The sequence below is a fragment of the Ascaphus truei genome, chromosome 4, assembly GCF_040206685.1.
Source record: "Ascaphus truei isolate aAscTru1 chromosome 4, aAscTru1.hap1, whole genome shotgun sequence".
NCBI classification, from domain to species: Eukaryota; Metazoa; Chordata; class Amphibia; order Anura; family Ascaphidae; genus Ascaphus; species Ascaphus truei.
The window spans coordinates 303113694-303129681 of NC_134486.1; the positions used below are offsets into that span (position 1 = coordinate 303113694).

Genomic DNA, 15988 nt, shown 5'->3' on the forward strand with positions numbered 1-15988 from the left:
TGTGGAGAATTGTAAAGGAGGAGATTCGCGCAGCTGAAAGGGGAAATAAAAAATCGCACATTTTTTATTTTTTTTCTCTATAGCCGGCGACCTCCTGTTTCTTGCCAACTTTAGTTGGCGGAGAAAATTGACGAAAATCGCGCCAAAAACAGCCGCTAGATGGCGAGCGCGCCTTTCTGAATTCGGCTATTTTTCAGACTGGCGAGATGTAGTTTCTCACCAGCCGCGCGGCGAAATTTTGAAATAGAAAAAAAAAATGGCGCGTTTTCCCTAACTCGCCATTTTCAGCTGTTTTTAGCGCGATTTTCTCCTAAAAATGGCGAGATTGCAAATAGCGCTGCTCTCTGCATGAGGCCCTAAGTCTTTCTTGTGGCTTCCAAAAGCTTTTTATTACCTTTCACAATGCTGGTGCTATACTGTATAAATAAGCATAGACATCAATAAATGCTGTATATACAGTATATTCTGATTTCACAGACAGAAATCCAGCAATGTCACACATTTCACACACGATTCATATTCCTTGTTGCAGTAGAGAAGTGAACACAGGTGACACTTTAAAATGAAAAGCAAGGTAATTGTGTTTGATTGCAAAGGAGAGCAATACTTTTAACCCTTTCTCTGCTGGATGACACAATTAAACAGACTATTTAAAAGCTATGTGTTTTAAGAGCCTAATCTTTAATTTACAGTACAACGAGGGAAGGGAACTTTCGTGTGTGAAAATATAGAATATTTTATATAGGTATCAGGAGAGATTTTCTTACATAAACAGGGAGAGATTACCAGTACAGTAGAAGACAACCACTTAAGAAGAAGAAAAATCAATAAACCATTAAAAAAAAAAAAATAGAAATCCAGTGTAAATGTAGGTTTGTAACAAAATACAGACTAAGTGTAATCATTACTACCCAGGTTATCTTATTTGAAACCACTTTTTCATTGTTGCTCCCCCCCCCACCCCCTTAAGCCTCTCTCCCATGTGCTGATTTGGTCGGTGACAGGCTGGGTGAGTTTGTTAGCAGTAGGGAGAGGCAGGTAGCCTGTAAAAGACTTTCACAACAGGTCTCTGTGACTACAGAGGGAGTGGCAGGAGGGAGGGACCTGCTGAGTTAAGTTGACAAGTCAGCCATATTGCAGCCAGAGGGGAGGAGAGAAGCACCCAGAGAGAGCGGTAAGGACAGGCCACCTAGGGCTGTATCCGGAGGAGAGTGAAAGGGGTAAGTAGGGCTTCGTGCCGCTATACTATATGAGCTTATGGTTGTCCCTATGGCTGTGGGCTGCGTACTGTAGGTGCCTCCCCCCTCCGCACTGCAAGGAGCACAGTCTGACAACAGGTGTTATTACAGGATTAGCAGCTTGTTGTGCATCTGGCACCAGCCTTGATCTGCCAACCTAACCTAGGAAAATGCAAAAGGCTGCGGGGCGAGCAGCAAATGCAACTCTTCTCCATGTGTGCCCCCATTACCCGGGCTCTGCTGTGAAGTGGTCGGGGGCAGAGATTTGTATGGAAAGAAATACGCGTAATTTTAAAATTATTTGATAGTAGCCGTAACTATTTGACCAGTTGCTCTAAGCAGATCTGCTGGTTATCGTTGCCTGGATCGCAATAGATCACCCCCGTGTCACGACAGAGCTGTCATACCGCTATGCTTATCTTTGGGATACGATAAAGAAGTGCAGGGAAGTCCGACATGATGCAGTTTGCTTGAAGTTACTACATACTTTTACAAATGTTTGATCATTAGGGGCATGTCATGTTGCTGGGTCTAATCTCCTCGTTGGCTCTGATTTGTGTGTATTTGGCTAAGGGTGTGCCATTAACCTCTTCCCTGCTGCGGCTGTCTTCTGCAGTAGGGGGAAGGGGTTGTTGACCTGAGTTACTTCAATATCTGTAATTTATTTGCTCTGATAATCCTCTTGTAGATATACCCCCCTTCACAGTGGTGCTTCAAGCCTACATTTAAACTTTTATTTTTTTTGTTTTTTAAGTGGGGGCCACACACCAGAAAACACCCACAGATGATGTAGGTTCTCAGAGTTGGAGAACTACTGTATTTCCTTCTCCTTTATCAATAAAAGCTCAATTTTTATTTTTCAAGAATAAGTGGAGGGGTACATAAAAGAAATAGGGGGGGGGGGGGGCATTGGTACATATAAACTGGAATTACTGTATCACATTTTGGGGAGGGAGACTACGACTACTACTATAGTTCTAAACCCAGCCAGGTAGAGAGGTGGGAAAGCATACCAGTGTCACAAATGCAAGGCTCATTTCCTCCACTAAAGATCACGGGGAGCTCCAGTTATTCATCCTCCATAGCAGAAGTTTACTTATGGAACAACTGAGGCTGTATAACTACGCACTTCCAATCCTCTAAAGTTTTATTATGTACATGGCCTTATCAACATACAGTACAGTAATGGCTTCTGCCAATAATCACAGCCTCTGATTTCACTGTTTGCCCCCATGTTCTTCAAAGCCTATATATGAATGTTATAGGGAAGGACTTTGGTGCTTGTATAGCTGGGGAGGGGTCACCTGGCTAACCAGGTAGGTATCTGCCTTTTGCGCTAAATTTAAATTCAGTTATATTGTATTCTCTTTGGGGAAAGTTGGACGCGTAAGGAAACACACTGCACCTTTTTATATAATGCAGCAGCTTCATTTCGAGGTGCCTTCACTCTTCTATACATGACAATGTAATTGCAAAACAACTGGGGTCCCAGTACTGTTTCACAAAGCATCAACCAATGCTATATGAGCAATCCAGATGTGTCAGGCCTGCAAGATTTTTATTTTGCAGAATGTGAACCTGGAGCTGAACCGCATTATTCCTAGTTCAGGTTACTCTTCCCAACATATTAACTATGTTATTTGCAGGTAGAATTAGAGTAATATCAGAGATGGAGGCCCGGGTCATCCAATAGGAAGCTGCAGTGTCCTGCTCTGAGGATGTTGCAGCTTATTCTATTGGCCTGTGTGAGTGACACTTGCATAGCAGACATTGATCTCCCAAAAGGGGCCAGAAACACTGGCACATAAAAATGTAAATATCGGGACCTAAGGTGTGCCAGAGCTAGGAATAGTGCAAATCGGGTCCAGGGGCCCCTTGGGATTCGATTACGTGGGGAAAAAAAGAGTTCCCAAAAATGGGAGGATTGCTGCTTTAAGACATTGAAATATGTTTAGCTTTATTTTATGGGTGTGGTGGAGCAAATGACCTTTTCCATGTTGCAGTTGGACTTTCTTCCACTGGGCGAGGCCTTTTTGTAAGAGTAACTTGCTTGCTCATTTTCTTTATGATTCATAAACCTCTCTGAAGAAAACCCTTAAATAGGCAGTTAGGATTTTCAGAAGGATTCCGGAGCTCGGGGCAATCAGTTCTGTTTCAATTTTGGAAGACTTTATTTTTGTTTTGTTTTTTATATTTGTAGGATCTGGAAATAAGGAGTAGCCGGATTTAGTATACCTGTTTTTTCAAAGAGAAGGAAGGACTACAGACAACCGAAAATGCCTAAACCGGTACGTACTTTTATCTATTTATTTCGGCTCTTTTCTGTACAGATGATGATAAAGTCTGATCTTTTTGGTTTTGTGTAGAAAGTTCAGCATTTGTGGTCATGAAATTAAAATGACTGTAATGTTCACAGCAGGGAGTGAAGGAACAGACGTGGTGTAGCTCTGTGTGCCTTTGCCCTGTGATATGTATTATATAAGCCTTTCTATGCGAAATCAGTTCACTGCAATTGAAACCTTTTGTTGTCTGAGCTTTGGTTATAGGCACCTCCTAGGGTTTTTAAACTTTCGAGACTGGTGGAATTTGAGGCCACGCTGCAGTGGTATGTTACTGGACTTCTACCAGTGACGAAGATAACGATTTACAGAATGAAATTCGTTTTTGCTTTGAATTTGCCCATGAACTTAGTCTTATGTCTGCGTGTATTTCCATGCCTATTCTGTAGAAGCCACCTTATTCACAGTTTTGAATACTGGAAACTCCTAATGTATTTTATAGCACACGTGAGCACTATGGGATATCAGATCTGGTTCTTTTACAAATCTGATGTTAAATGTATTTTTTAGAAATTAAATATACACATGCCGCTAATAAGGGAAATGCATTAAAACTTAAGATACAAAGGGAAATGGAACCGGGCACTCACACTTGTATTATCATTATTTTATTCATCTTTATCATTTCACCTGAGACGACCTATTGTAGGCACAGGAAAATGTGACATTAGTTAGACTGGGATAATACTTAAATTACTTGCTTAGTAGGGGAAAGCCTTTAAAAAAAAATGTTATAAACCTGTTTTATAGGTTAACCTATAATATCACCCACCTACAATCAGTGTGGCAACATAACTCATTTTTGGACAATAGATTTTTAACAGCAGTCTGAATGTTATCAGGGTTGAAAGCTTGCACAATGCACCTGTCATCAAAATAAGAGTTACAATTGCATGCTGACCAATGTGGGATTTATTGTTTGTTCACGTAACCAAAGGATTTTAGACAATGAGAACTCCTGTAATTAAATTTAGTCACAAGACTTACAAGTCTTGTTTTCGTTCTAGCCCTGGAACTAATAGTGACACACGCAGAATGTGCCACAATTCACAGGTCAGCCATCTGCTTTGCACTGTGATATATCTTGCACGAGATTTGGGAAGGGTACAGGAAAAGGGTGTGGGGAGAGAATACATTTTAACCATCACTTGGTATTGGCCAATTTTTAACATGGGCACAAAATAGCATAGTAACACCCCTCATGCGTTTGGTTGTTGCTTTTCATATCTCTGCCCAGATGCTGATTTTCCCTGGCCTCTTTCACTACTTGTTTTGATTTAAGCCCATATTTGCATGACACTTTTTTTTTTAAATGGAAATAATAATCGCACATTGACTCCATTGCTGTCAAAAGGGACTTTGCCACATTCCTTTGCACCCTGCACTGAACGCCTGCATAGGAATTAAAAGGCTTACGTTGTAAAAGTGCCTTTGCCTTTTGAATTACTGGTGTTGTTATCTATTGCCGAAATGTATATGTTTTAATAAGACAACTTAAAAGCCCAGTTGATTGACATGATAAAATACATAATGGGAGGACCGTGGTCTCGTACACACTCATTGAAAAAGTGATGACTGTAATATTCCCGTAATAATAATTGTATGGAAGACCCTTTGAAAAATCTGCCAAATGTATTTGAGCACCTGTTCTGAATCCTTTTTTATACTGATACTAGTCGGGTAGATGGTGGCTTGTTTCAGTGGATATGGCCGGAATGATTTGTAGGCCACATGTCTGAAAGTGTTTATGTATATTACATGAAATAAAGGTAGTATCATAATTGTGGAATGTGGATAAGCCCGGGTTACACAATCCACCAGTATAAAAAATGGTAAATTTATTTTTGTATGTGTGCTGTCTTATAGCTCTTTCGTCAGAGAGAACACGGTTCAAGGAATATTGGGACCTACAGATGTAGCAGGCTTCACTGTTATCTCTTTTGTGGTGTGTTGGATTACTGTATATTGCGGTGTCCTGCAGCAACATTACCATTGAATACATTGTTTAGTGGTAATGCCTAGGTACGTTGCGTTATCTGGGGGAACTAGGAAGCCTACAACTTCCGTATTCAGTATGCTGTGAAGCCATCTTCCCCCTGCTGGACAACAGATCAGCTCCATACCCAGCGTATTAAATCGGGGCCATTGTTGCACACGTGAAGTCATTTCTGTGGTTGTTGTACACTTTCGGTATTGATGCCCATGAACTGTCAGAGATAACATTATCTGCATGTTTAATGGGCATACAAGAAATGTAATCTCCGCATGACGAGTCTTTTGTATAATTCTTCAGTTGCTTATGCAAAAACATTTTTGAACACTTTTTTTTTATTATTACAATAATTGTAAAATATCTGTTTGGCATCCTAAATGGCAAAAAAGCTAGTAGACGAATTGCCACCAAAGTGACACATATTATGATCTTGCATCTGACCGTTCCTAATAAGATTAGGCACGGTTGCTATGGACTTTGTTTTACACAATGTCAAAGCCTGTTCCATGGGTGAATTATTTCTTAATACCTTTCCAGTAATGTCACAAACAGGGAACACCGTTAATCTCTCAAACCTAAGTGTAATTGAAGTGACTTTACTTTGGGTAGCTTCTTATTTGTACACATTTTAAGAATGTATATATCTCATTCCAAAATTCATGGCTACTGCCACATATGTACAGTCACTCCTACCAACCATTGTGGCCAACACTGCCATGTACTGCACTCATTCCCTCAGTTGCTGTCTCTGGAAGTCTCCCAATATACCACTTAGATTGTAAGCTCTCCGGGGCAGGGATTTAATCTCGTATTGTCTGACTTGGTTGCACTTATTGTAGTATTCCCTGTACTGTATTCTCTTTTGTAAAGTGCTGAGTACAGTCTGGGCGCTATACTGTGTGTGTGTGTGTGTGTGTGTGTGTGTGTGTCTTCATGCATAAAGATTAACCATTCCTACTGTTTCTGTAAAAGACATAATGTCTGTCAAATATATTGCAGGGTTAACGCTGCTATGGCAAGCGTAGAGCAATGCTTTATTTGTATATTATAAAGTAAAAAACAGTTGGATAATCTGTCCTGTTTTGTATTTGTAATTGTTATATTTGCATGAAAATAAATATGCTCAGGGATAGAGCTCTGCTGTCCAAAGTATAGCATTCGTGCAAATGCGAGGAGCAAACTGTAGCAAAGCAACTTTACCTTTTTATCTCTGGAGTTGGTGCTTAAATGGTGGTACTTGTGAATCTTTTTTAAAATGAATTCCTCCATTTCTGGATGATTATATATAGTTGCCTTAAATAAAATGATTTTGTTTTCGCAACAAATTACAGTGCCTCTGCTTTTCAGTGCACTCCAACCATTTAAGGTTAGACAAAGCAACACCATTGTAAAAGTACACTTGAAGATCTAAATGGGTCACACCTTGTTGAGAAATTTAGATAAAGATCTATAAAAATATTCTGATTGTGTTCATTGCGCAGAACTTAGAAAGTTGCTGGCAAAATGCGTGCCTATCCCAAAGAGCCTATGTCCTTTATAGGGTGCCTCACTCAACTGGACAACTTGAATATTCTCAAATACAAATAAAACCGTTCTGTAATAAAACGTTGGCAGATAAAGCCACCATATACAAAGAAAGAAAAGAGAGACCAAAAAAAAAACAAAAAACATTGTCGTTCAATTCCTTGTTGCATGGTGACTGATCAACAGGCAGTGATTTTCTATTAAAAAAAAAAAGAAATATTTTGCCAAGGGATGGACACAAATATAATCATTTTAGCAGCCAGACGGAATCTTTGAGCCAGTATTGTGTGGGAGACGCGTTGCTGCTGCCCGTACCCCGTTGCCGCCTCTGTCGGTGTAGCACACGCAAGGGGAAAATAGGGCCAGGCTTGGGAAGATGTATAAGGACCTGGCAATGGGGTGAAGATGGCAAGTAGGAGAGGTGAAATAGTCAAGGAAGTCTGGTGGGGAGTTGGAAAGAAAAGTTAACAGAAAAATGGAGTAGCAGGCAGAGGTGGAGATATGTACATGGGGGGGAGGGGAAGGCAGAGGTGGAGATATATTAATGGGAGGGAGGGGAAGGCAGAGGTGGAGATATATACATGGGAGGGAGGGGAAGGCAGAGGTGGAGATATATACATGGGAGGGAGGGGAAGGCAGAGGTGGAGATATATTAATGGGAGGGAGGGGAAGGCAGAGGTGGAGATATATTAATGGGAGGTAGGGGAAGGCAGAGGTGGAGATATATTAATGGGAGGGAGGGGAAGGCAGAGGTGGAGATATATTCATGGGAGGGAGGGGAAGGCAGAGGTGGAGATATATACATGGGAGGGAGGGGAAAGCAGAGGTGGAGATATATACATGGGAGGGAGGGCAAGGCAGAGGTGGAGATAAATTAATAGGAGGTGGAGATATATACATGGGAGGGGAAGGCAGAGGTGGAGATATATATATGGGAGGGGAGGCAGAGGTGGAGATATGTACATGGAGTTGGAGGGATAGTGAGGAGTGTAAAAGGAAAAGTACATTTTGGTCAGAAGTGAGAAGAGCAAACAAAGAATAGCAGAGGAGGCTTTGTTTTGGAGTAATGCAAGGAAAGTGTTGATGGGAAGATGAGGGCGGCAGTGTATAGATCGGGGTAAAGAACAGGATGAGAGAGCTTAAAAATAGGTAAACTACTATTTTGTGAAATGGATTACAACAGGAAAGCGATACGTTCATGTGTAATAGCATTCGGTGTATTGATTTAAGGGCCCATATGCCTACCATAGCTCTTGTAAAAAAAAATTATCTTATCAAATATCTGTAGTGCTGTGATAAATTCCAGGAGCTGCAGTATGTAGGCAATTATCTAAAGGAATTCAATCCTATTCATGCCGATTTCAAACACGGAAGTACAAGAGATTGACGCAGTTTCCACCTCTAATGACTTAAGAGTATTCTTGTGTATGATTCAGGGGCAGTATCAGGACGTGACACTGTGTACAGTAGGTCCCCGCTTTATGGCGTTCCACTCATAGTGTTTCCCAATGTATACCCATATTCATTAGGTTCGGTGCTTGTTCCGTTTTCCCTGCGATTTTTCAGCTCGGCATCCTAAGCAACAGTTTTTTTTTAGCTCGTGCCCATTTGTCAGCGAAACAGTCGGTTACAGCTCTGCATCTGTTTTCAAAGGTACAGTACAGCCCCGTTTTACGTCGGCGACCTGGAACCGAACCCGCCGTATGAGCGGGGCCCTATTGTATTGTATTCCATTAATCTCACACACTCTAGTTACTCACAAGCCTAGTTAACTAAGAATTCAAGTGCAATATCCAATGGAAAGTTGTGGTGAAAGGACACTTCTGCATTTCTACACAAAATGGGATAATACATTTCTCGTTGTTGAAAGAAACGTGTGTCAAAAAGATGTTTGCATACATTAGATATGGCATCAACCTCTAAGCTGTCCCCCTTTTTATATTAAAAAAAAAATCCGTTATTTACTATGAGAAAATACTGGTAGCTTTTTTTAAATTATTTTAAACACTCGAAATTAGGGGTTCGCAAACTGGGGACGGGAGATTTTTGTGTGGCGGTTGCAGAGGCCCCGCGTTCTTCCCCAAGGCATTTAAATTAAATGCTGTGGGATCACGTGAGGCCTCTGCAACTCTCTACTTACCATGATTCAGATGCTCTGCATTGCGTCGCCATGGCGTGAAATGATGCCGCGGGACACATGATCCCGCAGTGTCATTTGACACGGCTCCAAGGTAGGGATGGGGCGTGAGCACAGAGGGAGGCAAGACTGGGAAGGCAGTAGCAAAAGTTTGTGCTCCCCTGCTGTAAATTACATTTTTAATGTATTATAATGTAACAACCATTTTGTTTCAATAGCAACCATCTACAAAGTCACATCCCCTTCCTCTTCTGAAACAGGCACCTGTTTTTGAGCCCTGCCCTCTCTAGCAGTGCTCCAATTGTATGTAGTGACTGCCTGGTCACATGATCTTTCCCACAGAACATTGGATCTTTGGTCCTCTTCGTCGGCACTGACGGCCTTTAGTGAACCCCCGAGCCGAATCTTCATCGATCGGCAACTTGACTTATTACTTATTACTTATCATTGTGTGGATTGTATTAATGCACATATTAAGTGTGGGGTGTTTTTTTTTTTTTTTTTTTTTTTTAATGTCTTCTTTCCCTCCTTCCTTTATGTGCATCAATACAATAAGTAATTGGCCTAGACTGGAGAACTCTAGAGTGAGTACTTAATTTAGCTATAGTTTACAGGGTACAAAAATAGCCTTACATTTACACGTTTTTATAATTACAACCCTCAGAGGCACAATCCGTGTCAGATTTGCCGATGGGCCCGGGGCGGCAGATTTGCCAGCATCCTGACGTCAGACACAGTCCTCAGGCTCACCGCCTCCCCCGAGACTAGATTGGAGGAGACATCTGAATGGGCGGGGACAACAAGCAACTCCACAGCACGGGAACAATGTTTCAATGCTCTCTGAACACCTGTGCAGCTGCTGCCTGTGTGACCTGTGTGAGGTGGGGGCAGGGAGAAGAGAGCAATGTGGGGGAGAGAGATTCCGTTTGAGGGGAGGGGGGGAGAGATTTTGTTTTGGGGGAGATTAGTGTTTGTGTGTGTGCTGTAGGGAGGGGTGCTGAAAGGGTGCATGTTATGTGATTGTGCATATGCTGTGCCCGGGGAGTGCTATGTTATGTGCACTGCGCGGAGGGTGCCATGTGGGTGCCAGTTTGTGTGTTACTGCTTGGGGGGGGGGGGGGGGGTGATGGTGGTTTTAAGAGGCTGGGGATATCTCTTTAATTCTACTTGGTACCTCGGAATAATGAGCTTATCAAATAACCTGCATTCTCTATCTCTTTCTTCTCGCTCTGTAAAACTCGAGTAAAAGAATAGAAAGTCAATCGGTATCCAAACTTGGGCCTTTTCCCAGCCTGACCAGCTTAAGTTTTGACAGTCCTTACAAATTCTTGGATAATGCCACTACATTTGTGACGGTGTTTGACCCTAATTCTGGTGCATTACTCATGCTCACTTTGAAACCTTAGATTTCAGTGACCGTAAGCTTTGGCCTTCCTGTTCTCTTCTGTAGGAGGAAGCGGGGAAATGTAAACATTTGAGGCATGCAGAATTGTCCTGGTTCACTTGGAGAATTTCGGTGAAAATGTAAGAAATTCACATGACCGTTTTGAATGTTTTAAAACATTTTTTCAGCATTTTAACAACTTCGTAAATTGGTTTTCAAAAATACTGTAGTCACATTTTATGATAGTCACCCAAACGTGCCAGTGCCTGAAATCTGTTATCCTTAATTTTAACTTACTGTGTGGTAAAATGTCCTAAATGTGACAAATCTGGGTGGAATTTTGTTTTTTTTTTAAATTTTTTTTTATTTATAAAAGTTTTATATTTAGGTTCAGAAAACAATTGGTATTTTACTCTGGACGCTTATCGAGGATAAGCAGCTACTGTAATGTATATGAAGAAAATGTCATTCTTTGCGGGTCAGATTTCCAGAGCGCAGACTGTTCTGAGTCTACTCTCACACCCTTATTACCACCACTAAATGACGTGTGTTAGCAAGAGAAGGGCACCTGTCTAAGTGGAACAAAGTGAATACGTGCTAGGCGTGAGAACTGGATAGGCGTAAGATGGTTCTCGCCTTCTGAATGTGGATAAACTAGTATTTCTTACTTGCCTGAACGAGATGTTATAATCTTGAAGACCTTGAAAACTTGCAGTGCCTACATTAACTGGGACAAATTCTTTCAGAGCTGGCAGCATACATTCTAGTTATTTGGGGAACTCTTCTAGTATTCTGACTCCCTTCGGGAGAAACTTCACTAGGTTTTTATGGCAAAACATTACAATTGAAAGCAATGTGATTATCTGGTTTGCATCTAATGCAATGTTTTTCGATCAGATTTGAAGCTGCAAAAGATAAATGAGGCTCCAAGGTATTTAAAGCAAAAAATTGCCATGCGCCCTATGGGACTTTGATACAGTACATAACACCCTCAATTATTTTTTTTACACACAGTACCATAAATGGTTTTGTAAAAATAATACATAAGCTTCACAGTAACCTTTAACCCAGCAGTGAATTTACAGCCAGTTCTTACAATAATCATTTATCAAATATTGAAATCTTAATTCCAAGTAGGTAATATTAACTATACATACATACATACATACATACATACATACATACATACATACATACATACATACATACATACATACATACATACATACATACATACGCACACGATGCGAGGCAGCAATAATAAAATAAAGGTTTTGCCTGAGTTTATACCAGACATGGTGGGGGAATATTGCCGCGGCTAAGAATGCAATAAGTTGCTCATGCAGCCGGTTATACATATCGTTCTAAAATCTGCAATATTGTTATAATATCTGCATCGGGTGAGCTCCTGTTACCACTCCCAGAAATCAATAGCTGACTCACAAGTGGCAAAAGCAATAAGTCACTCTGATCAATTGATGTGCAAAGACACATCTTGCTATGCCTCTCTAACCATCTGTTTTGCAACCAAAAGGTTCATTGTGACGCTTTATACACAGCCTCCTATATCTTCTGGTGAAAGCTTGTCAATGGCTAGGGCCCCACTCCCAGAGTCAGCCCGCCCGCACTGCAGACAGGCGGTGCGTTGACACTACACAGACAGCGATATGCGGTCTGTAGGGAGCCGGAGCGGGAGGTGGGCGGGAGTGGGAGGTTTGACAGGGAGGGGGGGGCGTGGCTTGAGCGGAGGGACCCGCTACTCTTCCCCCCCCCCTCCCTCCACGGACTCGGGCTGGAGCTGCTGAGGGTAAGTAAAACACACACACACACAGGCACTCGTATACATACACACATACACACACACACATATACACACACACACAGACAGGCACTCACCTGCTTTCACTCCACACTCCTCCCCGCTCCCCGAAGCCTCTCCTCCTCCCGAAGCCTCCCCTCCCCATTGGCTCACAGCCACACCACGTGACGCGTCAACACTAGGGAACACCATTTTCTTGTGTCCCATAGCGGCTGACGCGCTACAGCGTGTAGTCAGCTGTGCCGCCAAGGTGGAACCGGGACCGGCTCGCGAGGATTCCCCTGCTGGTGGGGAACTCGCGACATGGCCGCCCGCGCCAACGAGCGCAGCGGGACCGAGGCCTAATCCTAAAATGCCTTGTAACATTCTTTGGTGGCGGGCAAAAAAAACAGGTAAAAGTTTGCAAGTTCGCAAGCAGAATTCTTTTACATTTGCACCACGTTTGTGAATTGTTCCCAAATTTGGAAAAACAACAACCTGCACACCAAATTTCAACAGGTTTGCCAAAGCTCTACTGAACTCTGAGACAGAAGCATAGAATCAAAGCGCGAGGACCCATCCAACACAGAATAATAGGAAGTGTGCGTTTCCAGTGGCGTTGGCACGCTTCAGGAAAATGCTGCGTTCATCGCACCTGTAGTTTACAAACCTTTTTTATATGGTCATATTTTGGTTCAAGTCAACTATTCTAATTGTAACATATTAGCATATACTATCATGTAGTAATGACCTGGTAGAATAAAAATATAAATAAATATGTAAAGTACTCAATATTTAGCCACAGTGGGGTACTCCGATCATCCGCACATCTTGTTAAGCGTTGTGTTGGTTAAGGACATGTTTTTGGAACTATGTTGCAGATTATTGGATACATTAGAAGCCCCTTTTTCAGTTCTGCATGGGACACCTATACTATCTAACACACATGTAATAGATATACTGTAGATCTATCTAAAAAAAAAAAAAAGGTGGAAGCACACTCTCAGCAGAGATGTAAGGATCTCTCAGCAGAGAAGTGGGGGATACATAGTAAAGTGGGGTAATAATAATAAAGAGGTAAGATCACTAGGTGATCAAAGTACTAGCACAACACGGAGGGAGGTGGAATGCAAAAAATGATTTAAAGCTGCAGTTCAGTCTATATCCTGCATGTGTGTTTTTTTTAATAAATCAGTTCTGTAGTAAGAAATAATACTTTTAGCATTTTCTGTTTTTAAAAAAACAACTTTGAAAGACCAATTTTCTTGTATTCTATTTTAACAGCCATTTGCTAAGGCACTGCCCCTTCATGGCCTGTCACAAACCCAGGCACACCCCTTTGTCAGCCCTGCCCTCCCTCTCTCTAAACGTGCACTAGCATCTGGTCACATGATCTTCCTCATACAGTAGTACATTCAAGGAAGCTGGAGAAAAGGGATCAGCCATGCATAGCAGCTCGGATAGGCGATTTCAAACTTATTACAGTGTTTATTCCATTCATTGCACGTGTATATAATGTAAAATTGTAATAATTCCATTTATAGCAAACGTGTATATGTGAATATTATTTAGATGTATATGTATGTTACTGAAATGTGGAGTGAGTGTGTAGGTAAATACACACAATACACTTCCACTGCATATATATATATATATATATATATATATTATATATATTATATATTATATATGTATGTATATGTGAAGTTATGTGAGTAAAAAAGTGACAAAAACCCTCCATAGCAAGGCAAATAGCAAATGGAAATATTACTGTATGCTCATTTGTATGTATATATATATTTATATACACACACACTTCAAATACGGATAGTGATTCACGTAAATGATATATATATATTCACTTTCTGGGAGTATAAGAGTGACTGTCCTGTTGTTCCTTTTTTTGTATCCATCATTGAATGGTATGCACCCTCTCTTTACGTTTATTTTATACTAGCTGAGAGACCCGGCGTTGCCCGGGATGTAATATTCCCGCTCCTCTCTCTCTCCTCACCCCTCCCCCTCTCTCTGTTTGTCCCCCATTCACATCAATCCAGTTCCCCCCCTCCCTCCTTTACAGCTTCATGCAGTGTGTGTGCGTCAGTCATTGTGTGTGCGTCAGTCAGTCAGTGTGTGTGCGCGCGCGTCAGTGAGTATGACGCAGAAACACAAACACACACACAGACTGACTGACGCACACACACACAGTCAGTGTGTGCGTGTGTGTGTGCCTCAGTCAGTCAGTGTGTGCGTGCGGCAGTTAGTCAGTCATTCAGTCAGTGTGTGTGTGTGGGTGTGGGGGTGTGCGCGCTCGCGCGTCAGTAAGTGTGTGTGTCAGTCAGTGTGTGTGTGTGTCAGTCAGTGTGTGTCAGTCAGTGTGTGTGTGTGTGTGTGTGTGCGCGCGTCAGTCAGTGTGTGTGTGTGTGTCAGTGTGTGTGTGTGTGTGTGTCAGTGTGTGTGTCTGTGTGTGTGTCAGTGTGTGTGTGTGTACCATTCATTGTGTGTGTGCGCGCGCGCGTCAGTCTGTGTGGGTGTGGGGGTGTGCGCGCGTGCGTCAGTCAGTGTGTGTGTGTGTGTCAGTGTGTGTGTGTGTGTGTCAGTGTGTGTGTGTGTGTGTGCAGCAGTCAGTGTGTGTGTGTGCAGCAGTCAGTGTGTGTGTGTGCAGCAGTCAGTGTGTGTGTGTGTGTGTGTGTGTGCGCGCGTCAGTCTGTATGTGTGCGTGTGGCTGTGAGGGGTTGTGTGCATGCGGCTGTGAGGCGTTGTGTGCGTGCGTCAGTATGTATGTGTGTGTGTCAGTCAGTGCGTCAATCAGTCAGTGTGTGTGTGTGTGTGTGTGCGTGCGTCAGTCAGGGTGTGTGCGTGCGTCAGTCAGGTTGTGTGCGTGCGTCAGTCAGGGTGTGTGTGCGTGCGGCTGTCAGTGTGTGTATGTGCGGCTGTCAGGATTTGTGTGCATGCGCCAGTCAGGGTTTGTGTGCGTGCGCCAGTCAGGGTGTGTGTGCGTGCGGCTGTCAGGATTTGTGTGCATGCGCCAGTCAGGGTTTGTGTGCGTGCGCCAGTCAGGGTGTGTGTGCGTGCGGCTGTCAGTGTGTGTACGTGCGGCTGTCAGGGTTTGTGTGCGTGCGCCAGTCAGGGTTTGTGTGCGTGCGTCAGTCAGGGTCTGTGCGTGCGTCACTCAGGGTGTGTGCGTGCGTCAGTCAGGGTGTGTGCGTGCGTCAGTCAGGGTGTGTGCGTGCGTCAGTCAGGGTGTGTGAGTGCGTCAGTCAGAGTGTGTGCGTGCGTCAGTCAAAGGGCAGGCGTGGGGGGGGGGGTGAAGGGCAGGGGTAGGGGGGGTGAAGGGCAGGGGTAGGGGTGGGTGAAGGGTAGGGGTGGGTGAAGGTCAGGGTTAGGGGGGGTGAAGAGCAGGGGTAGTAGGGGGGGTGAAGGGCAGGGCTAGAGGGGGGTGAAGGGCAGGGGTAGGGGGGGTGAAGGGCAGGGGTAGGGGGGGTGAAGGGCAGGGGTAGGGGGGGGAGAAGGGCAGGGGTAGGGGGGGTGAAGGATAGGGGTAGGGGGGTGGGGTGAAAGTGAGGCACAAATTG

The 15988-nt window shown here is 43.2% G+C and overlaps 1 protein-coding gene across 1 annotated transcript in view; it reads left to right on the plus strand.

Annotated features, from left to right (window-relative positions):
• The first annotated feature begins 1062 nt into the window (after positions 1–1062).
• Positions 1063–15988, plus strand: part of EZR (ezrin) — a 72251-nt gene continuing 57325 nt past the window's right edge. The window contains exons 1-2 of the mRNA XM_075597762.1: positions 1063–1220; positions 3439–3526. Coding sequence (XP_075453877.1) covers positions 3515–3526 — 12 coding nt within the window. The 5' untranslated portion in view covers positions 1063–1220; positions 3439–3514. The remainder of the gene's footprint in view (positions 1221–3438; positions 3527–15988) is intronic.